The 15927-nt window shown below is 45.9% G+C and overlaps 1 protein-coding gene across 1 annotated transcript in view; it reads left to right on the forward strand.

Annotated features, from left to right (window-relative positions):
- Positions 1–15927, forward strand: part of dcc (DCC netrin 1 receptor) — a 1174821-nt gene that overhangs the window by 537360 nt on the left and 621534 nt on the right. The window contains 1 exon segment of the mRNA XM_055661435.1: positions 8841–9125. Within this exon segment, the coding sequence (XP_055517410.1) occupies positions 8841–9125 (285 nt within the window).

Here is a 15927-nt window from a genome sequence, read left to right on the forward strand (position 1 = left end):
CAGATGGCTACTGTTAACAATGATTTCCAACACCAGACAACTTGGCATCAAGGTAGATATATTCAGTATAAACAGTGTTTAGTGCATTTGATGGGTTTCATAGTCACTCATATCATATTTCACACAAGTGGAAAATAAAAGTTGCCTTGCATGCTTGTACATTTGTGAACCAGCAGTCAATTTGTGGAGGAGACGTGAGCCAATTAGTGTGGAGTGCTCCATCACTCTTACTTAAAGTCAATGCATAAAGGTGAACGTTGGGAATTCATATAATTCTATTCTGACAGCACATTTTACTGGTTGTTCCGACATCAGGGAAGACCATTAAAATATTTACAAGTGGATATGCATATAACATTGCATGAATGTAACTGTAAAATGGGCTGATTGTTGAGAGTGGGCGTACACATGCAGCAGTGGGCAGAGTGTTTGTATATATTTTAGCTCAATACCAAAAAGAAAATTGTCACAATAAGCCTGAGGTCAAGAAAATTCAGCGGCACACAACGTGCTGGAGTAATTGTACGGGTCTGGCAGTATCTGTGGAAGGAAGGAATCGGCGACGGTTCAGGTCGGGGCTCTTCTTCAGACTGAGGTTTAAAGGCAGAAAGAGGGGCATGTGTAGAAGAGAGGGGGGGGGGGGGGGGGGGGGGGGGGGGGGGGGGGGGGGGAGTTCCATCCATATCACTCCCTCTGGCTTTACATTTCTCTCCTCTTCTCTCCTTATCTGACACCTTGTTGTTTAACCTTTGTCACTCACTCGACCCATTTCATAATCAAACCCCTTTCACCTGTATCCACCTCCACATCCCAGGCTTTGTCCTGTCCCCACCATCTCATTTCTAGCTTTCTCCCCTTTTCCACAATCATTCTGAAGAAGGGCTATGACCTGAATCGTCACCTATCCATTCCCTCCATAGATGCTGCCTGGCCCACAGTTATCCCAGCAGTTTATGTTCTGCTCAAGATTCTAGCATCTGTAGTTCCTTGTGTCTCAAAATTCAGCGACAGTTTGACTCAATACATGAATAAGAAATGACAGCGTTCATAACCAAGGTCTCCAAAGAGTATCAGTCTCTTTGATTGTTTTATATGTATGTTGACATCAGCTAAGAAAGCTTATGATTGTGGTTACATTTATTTCATTGTGACCTTTCCCACAGGAGGATAGAAAAGACTTTCATTCATAAGTTTACAAACCCATTCTTTATCAGTCTCTAAGATACTGAAGAGAAGCGAGGCATGAAAAAATGCAGATGCCGGTTTACATAAAAGACACAAAGTGTTGGAGTAACTCAGTGGGTCAGGCAGCATCTTTAGAGAACATGGATAGATGACGTTTCGGGTTGGCACAGTTCATGCCTCCTCAATCCTTTACCTCCTTATCTCATACTTTTTGCCTTTTATTTCTCACCTTTGTCCAACCATCTGCTAATCAACACCCCCCCTCCCCCCATCACCTATATCTACCTACCAAATGCCAGGCTTTGTCCTGTCCTCATCTCTTTTCCAGCTTTTGTCCCCTCGCCACAAGCAGTCTAAAGAAGGGTCCCGACCTGAAAAATATCCATGGTCTCCAGGGATGCCGCCTGACTCACTGGTTTACACCGTCACATTGTGTCCTTTTATTCTCAAAGATACTGCCTTTACTTTCTGAACCATCATTTTCAACCTGGGCTCAGGACCGAGTACCACTTCCTATCTTCTGTTTGAAAATCCTTCTCAAAGCCAACAATTCGGATTCACCACATCACTAGATAAACCTGAAGGTACACAAGAATGCTGGAGAAACTCTGCGGGTGCAGCAGCATCTACGGAGCGAAGGAAATAGGCAACGTTTCGGGCTGAAACGTTGCCTATTTCCTTCGCTCCATAGATGCTGCTGCACGCGCTGAGTTTCTCCAGCATTTTTGTGTACCTTCGATTTTCCGGCATCTGCAGTTCCTTCTTGAACACTAGATAAACCTGTATGGGCAGAAAGTGACGCCTCATTAATCTCACCACAGACATGATCACACAACCTGCTAATCCCACTGTTAGTTTGGAGACACCTGCCGACATGGTTCACTTTTACCCTGCTTCAGAATAATTCATGCGGCTCTACATCATCATCAGTATAGTGAGCACGGCTGGACCAGTGTGATGGCACAGTGGATACTGTTCAGCAATTGCCATCTCTGCTGAGGTAGTCATATCTGTAGTAACTGAACTCAAATACATCATTGTTGTCAGAGGTGGTTTCCTTGAGCCGTGGTGATAAAATTAGATGCCGTCTTGCGATATTAATGATCATTTAGCATTGTTCCGAGCCTTGATATGTACTCTTTGGTAGCAGCCAAGCACAAGGGAGCCAAGAGGGGAAAGGAAACATTCTGGCACCTTTACAGCACATCGCCTAGGAGATTCAAACCTCCATGGGCTTTTGGTTCTGCCTCTTCCTTACGCCACGAACCTTGCTGGGAAGCATGAGGTGGCTGTGGATAGAGCAAGACTGAGTAGCAGGATGTTCTGGCTGAAGTATTGGTCAGTATTCAAAAAGACACAACGTGCTGGAGTAACTCAGCAGATCAGGCAGAATCTCTGGAGAACATGGATAGGAACATTTTGGGTCATAGGTAGAAAACAGGAGTAGGCCATTCGGGGTCGAGATTCAATATGATCCTTCATCAGACTCTTCTTCATACCCCCTGATCCCCTTCAAGGGTCAATGAAGTGTATTTGTCACGAGATCTTCAGACACAAGTAAAGTCGTCAAGTTGATTTGTCACATACACATACGAGATGTGCAGTGAAATGAACATCAATTAATATTTACTAATTGTCAATAAATAAAAATAATAGTTTCACTAAAGATGTGGTAAAATTCAAGGCAGATAATTAGCCCAAGTGGTGGGAATATGATGGATTTCAAGAAGGAACTAAACAGGTTCTTGTCTACATCCTAACCCAGACTCGATATCACAGCCACATTTGCTTCCTCGGGACATGCCTGCTCCTCCATCTCATACCTCGTGGTTTCCTGCTTCAGTTCCCTACCTCCCAGTTCGGTCCCAAGCCGGACTATCGGAACCGACTGGCTATCTACCGGCATACTCAACAATTCTCCAACCGGGCACTGAGACCCACCCTGGCCGCGATGCGCCGGCACCAGCAGGACCTCGCATTGACTCTCCCGTAACTTTGGGCCTCACTCACCCAGACCTGCAACAGACCCCAACTATACTTCATCCTCCGCAAGATCCACCTCTTCAATCAACGATTCCTGGCCCACCTTAACTCCACCAAGGACCTGAAACTAGCCCACCTCCAGGCCGCACCCACCGCCGACACTCTGCGACTCGACCGCCCGCAGGCTCCGGACCCCAACTCCTGCGTGCGCCGCCTGCCTGAGTCCCGCGACACCATCTTGGCCACGAGGAGCAGCTCCAGGACTCACCGGGACGCCGCCTTCGCCGACCTCCACGTCGATGCTGCCGCCAACCTTCTCTTGCCAACCAATGACGCCCAGCCTCGCTGCCTCACCGGTAACTCTGTATATCTCCCCATCACCAATTCCTCTGAAAATTGGAGCAACAGCACCTCATATTCCGCTTGGGGAGTCTGCATCCTGGTGACATGAACATTGAATTCTCAGAATTCTGTTAACACTTGCTGTCTCCTTCCCTTCCCAGCTCTCCCTCAGCCCTCAGGCTACTCCTCCTCCTTTTTCCTTTCTACTCCCCGACAACCCCCTATCAGTCTGAAGAAGGGTTTTGGCCCGAAACATTGCCTATTTCCTTCGTTCCATAGATGCTGCTGCACCCGTTGAGTTTCTCCAGCATTTTTGTGTAACTTAGGTTCTTGTCAACGTTGGATTTGGGTTTCTTGGAAATGCACCAAGGGGATTGTGCAGACTTATGTGCAATCACACAGAATATGTAATGTAGAAACAGATGGTGTGCCCAACCTGTTTATGCCATTGTTTATTTTACACCAAAGCTTCCTCTACCTGTCTAAGGTGGGGACCAGAACTTCATGCAATTATCCACATGCCATCCAAAAAAGTTTCAGATTGAGCATAAGGTTTGATTTTATGGCCTTATTACTTAACTGTGGAATCATTATTAATTTCAGGATTTGTACAATTTCCTTGGCTCCACATTTCTGTTTCACTCATTTTTTTTTTCAAATTGTAATACATATCTGTGTTAAACCAGATTTTCCAGCTCGGAATGTGGTGTTGTACTGAAAATCTCTTCTCTGGAACTGACCATGTATTTCCACTGTTGTCAACATGGATATTAGTTTGTTGAAGCAAACATTATCCAGGAAACTCACAAATGTGCCATTTTGTGCCATTTTGTGCTATACCTGTACCCTGTATGTGGCTTGACTCAGATGGGCACAAACACAAAATAAACCAGCTCATAGATTAGTGGTCAGTCTATTGACCAAATTGGTTTATTGAAAGCCTTAACCGTGGGCACCAATGAAACACTCAAAAAGAAATTCCCTCCTACAGGGGAGAAGGAGGGAGTCATGTTTCACCCCCCCACACAAATAATTGCTGATCTCCTCATTCAAAGCTGTCCTCATGTTCCTCAAGCTACCAATGTCCATTAGCTTATGAACCCCAGCCTGCCAAGGTTAAGTCTATCAGATATTAAATTGAAGTTTCCAGGCACATTCTTATATTCTTATAATACGGAAACCTTCCTTTGAAATGAGTTACCTACAGCTAAATCCTGCTTCGACTAAATCAATAATGTTGAGGCCTCAGGACATGTTTTCAAAATTTGCCACTATCACTGACACCATTCTACCTACTTTGGGATTTAATGTTATCCATAATGTTATTACCTAATTGAATGGGTGGGCAGGGGGGTGGTGGGGGGCTGTGTTGTATTCTATCTCCTACTTCTCAGCCCACTCTCCCATCCTGTCCAAGACCTTCCGCAAAATCCCTGCTTTCTCTACACAACCTGCCCTCCACCTGTCTTTGTATCATCTGCAAAGTTTGCCACAAAGCCATCAATTCCCTCATCCAAATCAGTAATACACAACGTGAAGAGTGGCGGCCCCAACACCGATCCCTGCAGAACTCCGCTAGTCACTGTGGTCCATACAGTGAGATTGCTCTAGAAAGGAAGTTCAAGAACATTGATGTTAAAAGACTGTAGGAGCAGCAGTGCACTTCCATGTCAGAATATTTGGCAGTTTCTTAAATTCATAAGTTATAGGAGCAGAATTAGGTCATTCGGCCCATCAAGATTACTCCGCCATTCAATCATGGCTGATCTATCTTTCCCTCTCAACCCCATTCTCCTGCCATCCTCTCATAGTCTCTGACACCTGACACCTGAATTTGATAATGGTGCAGATGCTGCTCTTGTCATTCTTTGGGCAATGGTGATGGAATGTATATTTCAGGTGACAAATGGGTTACTAAAAATCTAAATCAGATTACATATCAGGATGCACTAACTGTGACTGACTAACTGAATTCAGAAAGTCATGATGCATCTCCATTGGATTTTGGTTAGGCCGCAATTGGAGTATTATGTGCAGTTCTGGTTGTCCCATTGCAGGAAAGATGTAGACTTTGGAGAGGGTGCAGAGGATATTTTTCCGAATGCAGCCTAGACTAGAGGGTTTCAGCTACAGGGAGAGGTTGGATTGTCTGGCCTGGAACATCAGAGCTTCAGGATAAACCTGATAGAAGTATATAAAATTATGAGAGGCATTGAGAGGGTAGACAGTCAGAACCATTCTCCCAAGGTGAAAATGTCCAACGTTAGAGAGTATGCAATTTGGTCTCCTAATTTGTTCAAGGACTCGGCAACGGACTTGAACGAATACGCCACAGTCGTTACAGACTTCATAAAGAAATGTGTGGAGGACTGCATCCCTACAAAAACCTACCAAGTGTTTCCCAATCAGAAACCATGGATGAACTTTGAGATCCGCACTCTTCTGAAGTCCAGACACTGGGCATTCACATCCGATGATCCAGATACGACCTTGGTAAGGCCATCAAAAAGGCCAAAAGGGACTTCTGCTCCAAACTGGAGGACGAGACAGATGTTCGGCAGCTGTGGCGGGGCCTGAATGCAATCACCTCCTACAAGGCGAAACCAGGAGGCAGCTCGAATGTCGGCGAAACATCACTCCCTGACGAGCTCAATGCGTTTTACGCACGCTTTGATAGGGAGAATACTGATGTGCCTTCCCGAGCCCCCATTTGCTGTGATGGTATTTCAGTCTCAGTCACAGAGGCCGACGTCAGGAAATCCTTCAGAGGGGTGAACCCTCGAAAAGTGCCTGGACCTGATGGTATACCCGGTCGTGTTCTAAAAACCTGTGCGGACCAACTGGCTGGAGTTTTTACGGACATTTTCAACCTCTCACTTCTGAGGTCTGAGGTCCCCACCTGCTTTAAAAGGGCATCAATTATACCAGTGCCCAAGAAGAGTAAGGTGACGTGCCTCAATGACTATCGACCAGTGGCACTAACGCCGGTGGTGATGAAGTGCTTTGAAAGGTTGATCATGGAGCAAATCAACTCCTACCTCGACAAAATCCTGGACCCACTGCAGTTCGCTTACCGCCACAACAGATCAACGGTGGATGCGATCTCGCTGGCCCTCCACTCCGCACTGGACCACTTGGACAACAAAAACTCATATGTCAGGCTGTTATTCATTGATTACAGCTCGGCATTTAATACAATCATCCCCTCCAAGCTGGTTACCAAACTCGCAGAACTGGGTCTTTGCGCATCCCTCTGCAACTGGATCCTCAACTTCCTCATTCAATGACCACACACAGTCTGTTCGTATTGGTGGAAATGTGTTAGCCTCGATAACAATCAGCACGGGAGCACCTCAAGGCTGCATGCTCAGCCCCCTGTTGTACTCCCTCTATACTCATGACTGTGTAGCCAGTCACAGTGCGAACTCCATCATCAAGTTTGCTGATGACACCACTGTTGTGGGGCGTATCACTGATGGGAATGTCAAAGTATAGAAGAGAGATCGAGCAACTGTCCATATGGTGCCAGCGCAATAACCTGGCCCTCAACACCAGCAAAACCAAAGAACTGATTGTGGACTTTGGAAGGAGTAGGATGGGGACCCACAGCCCCGTTAATATCAACGGGTCGATGGTTGAAAGGGTCAAGAGCTTCAAATACCTGGGCGTGCACATCTCTGGTCCGAGAACACTAATGCAATCATCAAGATAGCTCATCAGTGCCTCTACTTCCGGAGAAGATTACGGAGAGTCGGTTTGTCAAGGAAGTCTCTCTCTATCTTCTACAGGTGCACAGTAGAGAGCATGCTGACCGGTTGCATCGTGACTTGTTACGGCAACTTGAGCGCCCTGGAGAGGAAAAGACTACAAAAAGTAGTAAACACTGTCCAGTCCATCATCGGCTCTGACCTTCCTTCCATCGAGGGGATTTATCGCAGTCGCTGGCAGTATCAACAAAGTCCCACACCATCCTTGCCACACACTCATCTCCCTGTTACCTTCAGGTAGAAGGTACAGGAGCCTGAAGACTGCAACGACCAGGTTCAGGAATAGCTACTTCCCCACAGCCATCAGGCTATTAAACCTGGCTCGGACAAAACTTTGATTATTAATAACCAATTATCTGTTATTTGCACTTTATCATTTTATTTATTCATGTGTGTGTATATTTATATTATGGTATATGGACACATTGATCTGTTTTGTAGTCAATGCCTACTGTATTCTGTTGTGCTGAAGCAAAGCAAGAATTTCATTATCCTATACAGGGACACATGACAATAAACTCACTTGAACACTTGAACTTGATCACTTGAACACTTGAATTAATTTGAGGAAAGTCATTATTGCTATTGAGGGAGTGCAGCATAGGTTCACCAGGCTAATTCCCGGGATGGCGGGCCTGACATATGATGAAAGAATGGGTCCACTGGGCTTGTATTCACTGAAATTTAGAAGGATGAGAAGGATTCTTGTAGAAACATATAAAATTCTCAAAGGATTGGACTGGCTAGATGCAGGAAAAATGTTCCCAATGTTGAGGGAGTCCAGAACCAGGGGTCACAGTTTAAGAATAAGGGGTACGCCATCATGGATTGAGATGAGGAAAAAAAATTCATCCAGAGAGTTGTGAATCTGTGGAATATTCTACCACAGAAGGCAGTGGAGGCCAATTCACGATGTTTTCAAGAGAGTTAGATTTAGCTCTTAGGGCTAAAGGAATCAAGAGATATGGGGAACAAACAGGAACGGGGTACTGATTGTAGATGATCACCTGCACCTATTTTTCTATGTTTTCTATGTGTCTATAAGCTAAGAGTGGGCAAGTTTAATGGAGATGTGAGGGGCAAGTTTTTTTACACAGAGAGTAGTAGGGGCCTGGAACAGATTGCCAGGGGTGGTGGTGGAGGCAGATACCATCGTGGCGTTAAGAAACCTTCAGATAGGCATAGGGAAGTGCAGGGAATAGCATGTGGATCATGTACAGGCTGATGAAATCAGTTTAACTTGGCATGATGTTCGGCAAAAACCCCGAAGGGCCAGTTGCTGTGCTGTACTCTTCTACGATTTGTTTAACCCGTAATGCCGACAGTTCACTGAAAAATTATCTCTGTTAATGTTTAAAATGTAATGAATCCCTTCACTCCCTTTGATGTACAGTTTGCTTTGTTACGGCTATTTTGAAATAGCAATGTTATGGAAATGAGTGAAAGAAGTGTTCCCTATAATCAATAATCCCCAGATCGTGTCACCACTGTGATGTCGAAACTTTGAATGTCATTCTTCAGCTTCCTGCCGCATCTAACAAATGTTGTCTTATTTATTTCTAGGTCCGCTGAGATTTATCTCGCAGACGGAGTCAGTCGCGGCTTATGCAGGAGACCTTGCCGAGCTGAAATGCGAAGTTACCGGCGAGCCCATGCCTTCCATTCATTGGCAGAAAAACGGCATTGATCTGCAGCTAACTGCTGATGATCTCCGCATGGCTGTTCTCCCATCTGGCTCCTTGGTGATTAGCAAGCTTCAGACAGGGGACAGTGGGTCCTACAGGTGCCTAGCAGAAAACCCCGGCAGCTCAAGGATTGGGAACGACGCTGACCTTCACGTTTTGTCTGGTAAGAGGATCTCTGGACTCGGACGTGTTCTGACTGATTGAAAATTTGATTGGATGGCATAGCAGGGAAACAGGCCAATTGAATTAGCAATGTTACAAAGTTTTGAGATTTTAAAAATCAAGTCTGCAATTTATCCCATCAGATAAAGCATACAAAGAAGTTTAATTTGACACCTAATTCACTTTCATATCTTCAGTATTAAAAAAGTTCACTCGGAAATTAGCATCTTGTTCCCTATTGATTTTCCATTGACTTAACACAAAAGCTGTGATCGAGGACAGTCTAAAGCCCATAACTTTATTAAAAATTAAGAGAACTGAAAGAAATTTTCAGTTATTATAGATTGAAGCATTCTGAAACAAATATTAAACAATCTTACTTGGATGACCTGAAATTAAAGCATATAATTAGTTAGTTACCCAATTGTAGCTAATTCCAAAATTCAATTACTAGATCTAAACATTTATCCATTTCTTAAGGAAAGATTAACATTTTTAAATAGCCTAAGTGTCCAAAGAACATTCACACGATAATTCACAATAAAACATGATTTTTAAATCTCATTGACATTAATTTATAGGACAAATGGAAGGGATTTAGTGTTCAATTGCTGTAACTTAATGGCCATTTAAATCAGCTTGCGAGTGGGATTCTATGGAACGTGCTGGTTTAGAACGCTGCCATTGCGGTGAATTGATACCCCATGTCGGCATACAAGATACTGCGGGATTGAATGGGCTCCCAAGTCAGCTACTCGCAACATAAAATTTTGTATAAAGGGATCTTAAGAAGCCCTTTTTAATGTAAAAGTAAACAACCTACCTTGCGTTGTCCCCTACATGAGACCCATCCCGTTGTCGGGGTTCGCGGCTTTAAAGGATAATTTTTAATCTACTGTAACAATGAAATAACCCAATTTAGTTTAAAAATACCTGCAGCAAACGAATTTCGCAGCGATTTTTCATCAGCAACTATGTAGGCTGAACAACATCGATTTCAACAGCCTAGAGAAAATCGCGTTTTAAACCCGCCCCCCTCTCAAAGGCGCCAAAGTCGCGCACACAGGCAGCAGCAGAACTGCAGCGCCGCTGAAGGTAAGTTTTGCAACATACCTAAATTGACTCACCGGATCCATGCCGACCATCGATCGATCACCCATTCCCACTTTCTCATCCACTCACTACACTCTCGGGCCAACTTACAGGGGCAAATTAATCTACATCTCTGCAATGTGGTGGGAAAGCAGAGGTCACGAAGGAAACCCCCACAGTCACAGAGCGCAAAGTCCACACATCCAGAATCCGAGGTCAGGATCGAACCCGGGTCTGCGGCGCCGTGAGGCAGCAGCTCTACCTGCTGCACCATTGTGTTGCCCTAAAATTCCATCTGTAGGAACAAAGAACTGCAGATGCTGGTTACTACAATAAACAACACAAAGTGCTGGAGTAACACAACAGGTCAGGCAGCATCTCTGGAGAACATGGGTGCGTGACATTTCAGGTCGAGACCCTTCTTCAAATTTTATCTGTGGTACTAAACGCTAAATATTCCCATTGAAAGCAGATGCTTGCATCCGTTAGTGGTAATTTGCATTATGGAATGCATGTTTTATTTTATTTTACACTGTACCAATTGAAAGCATCTTGAACAGGAATGAGCAAATGCATATTTTTCTTCATCAGGACATGATAAGCTGTGCAATTGGCCAATGTGAGCAACGTCAGTATTACCCACTCACTGGTCATAAAGCAATCAGTGGCGGAGTAAAGATCCTTCAAAATCATTAATAATAATAGTCCTTTGCACTAACCCCAGAAAACCATATCCATCCTGTACTAATGGATCTTTTCAATTTCTCCAAGGAGTCATCCTTCTGACCTTTGCAGGAGACATTTTTAATATAGTGCCACATATAACTGCCAGAAGCCATTTCACTTAAGACTCTGACATTTTGGTCGACAGAGCAAAGTTTCAGCCCAGCAGTTAAAGCTAAAGTTGAATGCGGGGCCCCAGAGATGAAGCCACAATGGGCTAATGTGGCAGAGGTATTTTACTGGGCATTGCCTTAATGGAAACATTTTCATTAAAGCGGTATTTCAACGGTGCCTTGTGAGCATTCTTACATTTGTACAGTAATAGAACTTAAATATACATCTGCGATTCTCACAGGATGAATTTCAAGTCTCAAGAGGCTAGCTGTAACTTACCCTGTGGCAATCCAAATCATATTTCACGGCTGTTTATGCCTGACATATCCTTGCACTGAGCAACAATTTCAGCACTAACCGTATACCATCAATGGGAACTGGTCCTCAGCTATCGACATTGCTTCTCTTCCTGCCAGTAAGCGGTCCATTCTGTGATAGCAAAACACAGCTGAGATGGATAAAGAATATCGCTGTGGATGCTTGGCTGCCTTAAGCAATTTATCTGTGCAATGGCTTTTTTTTGATACTTGCTGTTTGAAGCCTAAAAGAATTCCGAGTCCTGGCCTTGGTGATTGTGATTCATGCCACATAGATTTTATCTGCTGAGATGTATACTGGGTCTGAATCGGGTGATGCAAAAACCGCACTGGTACCTCCACGTCATGAGTGGCTCTTAGTACAATGTTTTGTTTGGAATGCCACGGAGATTTGTTGGACTTGATATTTTGGGAAAGGGTGAATCCGTGTGTTTGCCAGGGAGAGTCCAGAAGTTTCACACAAAGGGTGGTGGGTGGATGGAACGAGCTGCCAGAGGACGTAGTTGAGGCAGGGACTATCGCAACGTTTAAGAAGCATTTAGACTGGTTCATGGATAGGACGGGTTTGGAGGGATAGAAACATAGAAGCAGTGGGTGCAGGAGTAAACTATTTGGCCCATCATGCCAGCCCCGCCTTTCAACATGATTAAGGTTGATCATCCAGAATCAGTACCCCGTTCCTCATTTCTGGGTAAAAATTTAACGCATCTTGCAAATAAATGAGCCAATGCATATTCTGGATATGGTTCAAACACAGGTAGGTGGGACTACCATAGATGAGACATGTTGGCCAGTGTGGGCCAGTTGGGCCGAAGGGCCTGTTTCCATGCTGTAGTACTCTATGACTATTTATCTAAGTCTCTAAATCGCTCATGGAAATTCCAAGGTTATGGAAGACCTGCTGAATGTAAAGGCAGGACATCACCAGCAACTTTTATTTCCACTTGGCTCCAGTAGCTGGCTGGATAGACAGAGTACAGAAGTGGCCCAAGGCAACCCAGCGTGGGAAAGGGATGGGGGGTCTGCAAAGTCTGCAGGATATTAAAAAACGCGGTTGAAAAGCTATAGCAGTAAAAGGCTTCAGGGGCATCTCTATCCTCAACAATGGGAGGGCCCAGCATGTGAGAGTAAAGAAATGAAGCATTTTCAGTCGTGTTCAACCTGAAGTGCTGAATGTACGATCCATTTGCCTTTTCCGGTTTTCCTGAGATCCCCCCTCCATCACATCTCCAGACATTTTGATTCATTCCATGAATCATCAAGAATGATGGGATGCATCAAGGACAATGGGATCATTCAATATCTCAGCTGTGCTACTGATGTTCTGTGTGCTAAAAACCGAACACAGGACAGACCCAATTCTTTTGCGTCACTTGTCCTCCATCAACAGCAAAAGTGATGGAAGCTGTTATCATCAGCACCATCAACCAGCAATTACTCACCAATAACAGAACCACCAAGAGGATTGCTCAGTTCCAGACTTAGCCACGGAGTCAACGAGCCAAGCAGCATGGAAACAGGCCCTTCAGCCCAACTTACCCATGCCACGCAGAATGTCCCAGCTAAACTGGTCCCACCTGGCCGTGTTTGGCCCATATCCCTCTCACACAAATTTCACTGAACCTTTCCTATCCATGTATCTGTCCAAATGTTTTTTTTAATGTTAATCAGGCCTTAATCCAAACATGCAGCAAAGAGCAGGAATTCCACGAATCATCATTCTGTGACAGCATCTCACCTTCTCACAGACTGCTCTGACTTCAGGACACAATTTGACTGAGTATACATAGATTCATTCTACTCTCACCCAGTCACTCCTCCTTCTCTTTCCTCCCATCGGTCAGAATGTTCAGAAGATTGAAAACGCACACCACCAGACTGAGGAATTGTTTTCCCCCCTCTTTTATCAGTCCTCTGCATGGTCCTTGCATATGCTATTGGGCAGCACAGTGGCTCAGTGGTAGAGTTGCTGCTTTACAGCACCAGAGACCCGGGTTTGATCTTGACTACGGATTCTGTCTGTATGGAGTTTGCAGGTTCTCCTCGTGATCTGCATGGGTTTCCTCCGGGATATCCGGTTTCTTCCCACACTCCAAAGACGTATGTGTTAGAAACATAGAAACATAGAAAATAGGTGCAGGAGTAGGCCATTCGGCCCTTCGAACCTGCACCGCCATTCAATATGATCACGGCTGATCATCCAACTCAGTATCCCGTACCTGCCTTCTCTCCATACCCCCTGATCCCTTTGGCCACAAGGGCCACATCTAACTCCCTCTTAAATATAGCCAATGAACTGTCCTCAACTACCTTCTGTGACAGAGAATTCCACAGATTCACCACTCTCTGTGTGAAAAATGTTTTTCTCATCTCGGTCCTAAAAGATTTCCCCCTTATCCTTAAACTGTGACCCCTTGTTCTGGACTTCCCCAACATCGGGAACAATCTTCCTGCATCTAGCCTGTTCAACCCCTTAAGAATTTTGTAAGTTTCTATAAGATCCCCCCTCAATCTTCTAAATTCTAGCGAGTACAAGCCGAGTCTATCCAGTCTTTCTTCATATGAAAGTCCTGGCATCCCAGGAATCAGTCTGTACTCCCTCTATGGCAAGAATGTCTTTCCTCAGATTAGGAGACCAAAACTGTACGCAATACTCCAGGTGCGGTCCCACCAAGACCCTGTCTGTAGGTTTGTAGGTTAATTAGCTGAGTATGATTGTAAATTGTCCCTAGTGTGTAGGATAGTGTTAGATTATGGGGATCGCTGGTCGGTGCCCACTCGGTGTGCCGAAGGACTTGTTTCTTCGCAGTATCTCCAAACAAAACTAAGTTAGGGTACAGTCGATTCGACTCAAAGTTTGTAATTTTTTCTATGAAATTGATGCGATACCATGCTGAGAACTGTATTCTGCAAAACAAAGCTCTTTATCTTTCTCTTTCTCTTTGACCTACCTATTATTTTTGAGATTGGCTTGAGAGAGAGAGGGGGGAAGAGGAGAGGAGGAGAGAGGGGGGGAGAGAGGGGGAGGGGGGGGGAGGGGGAGAGGGAGGGGGAGGGGAGAGGGAGGGAAGAGTAGAGGGGGGGAGGAGGTGAGGGGGGGGAGAGGGAGGGGAGGGGGGGGGTGAGGGGGAGGGGAGAGGAGGGGAGGGGGAGAGGTGAGGGGAGGGGGAGAGGGGGAGCAGGGAGGGGGAGGGAAGAGGGTAGGGCTGTGTGGAGGGGAGGGGGGGGGGGAGTGGGGGAGAGGAGGAGTGGGGAAAAAGAGGGAGAGAGAAGAGAGAGGGAGAGAGGAGGGGGGAGGAGAGGGGGGGGGAGGGGGGGGGAGGGGGGGAGGGAGGGGGGGGGGAAGAGGGAGGGGGGGGAAGAGGAGAGGGGGGAGAAGAGAAGAGGGGGGAGGGAGGGGGGAGAGAGGGGGGGAAAGAGGGGGGGGGGAGGGGGGGAGGGAGGGGAGGGAGGAGGGGGGGGAGCAGGGAAGGGGGGGATGGAGGGGAAGGGGGTAGGTGTGTGGGGAGAGAGGAGAGGGGGGAGTGAGAGGGGGGATGGAGGGGGGAGGGGATGGAGGGGAGGAGGGGGATGGAAAAGGGGGGGAGTGAGAGGGGGAGGAGTTTGGAGAGGAGAGGAGGGGAGGGGGAGGGGGGGAAAGAGAGAGGGGGGGGGGAGAGGGAGGAGAGGGGGGGAGGGAGGAGGGGGGAGAGGAGAGGAGGGAGGGGGAGATGAGAGAGGGAGATGAGAGGGGGGGAAGAGGAGAGGGAGGGAAGAGGAGAGGGGGGGAGGAGAGGGGGGGGGAGAGGAGGGGGGAAGAGGAGGGGGGGGGGAGAGAGGAGAGTGGGGGGGGGGGGGGAGAGGGTGTCTTTTTATTTTAACCCAAACCCCCCAAACAACCATTTTCAGGCAGTGCTTTTTTACTTTAACCATATTTTCATTTTCAAACCACATTAAGGGTACTTACTCACAGTTGTGTGGACATGTGTTCAGTGTTATTCACAGCTCAGAAAAACATGACCCTCTGCCTTCCTCCAGCTTGCAGACTAATTGAGGCACACCACTTCCTGGTTTTATAGTCCATCCCCCCTGCCGCCAGCGGGGGCAGCAGAGAGAATGGGGAAATTTTGTAAAATCATTAATATCTCTGTCATTTTTCATCGACTGGAAAAATCCTCAGCACACATGCGGCGGAGGGGGGCTCTGAGTGAGGTGACCCAAAATGACGGCCGTAGGTGGCGGCGTTCTCTCGGAAATTGCAGCACAGATCGCCAAAAGCGGTCAAGAACAGACTTTTAGATATATATAGATAGTATTATCTGATTTGATTGGATTACATGTGAAACAAAGTGTTTTGCTGTACTTCAGTGCACGTGACAATAATATACCTAAACCCAAACCTAAATGTTTTAGTAGGTTTAAGTTTATTGTCACATGCCTCTAGGTAGAGCAAAAAACATTATTTTGCATACTATCCAATTAATACTATACAAAAACACAATCAAGTCAGACGTAACTTCCTCATTTTGAACATTAGTTGGAAAGACAAGGATATTTCACAAATTGAATAAATCCCCC

Source organism: Leucoraja erinacea, chromosome 1 (genome assembly GCF_028641065.1).
Source record: "Leucoraja erinacea ecotype New England chromosome 1, Leri_hhj_1, whole genome shotgun sequence".
In the NCBI taxonomy this organism is placed as follows: domain Eukaryota; kingdom Metazoa; phylum Chordata; class Chondrichthyes; order Rajiformes; family Rajidae; genus Leucoraja; species Leucoraja erinaceus.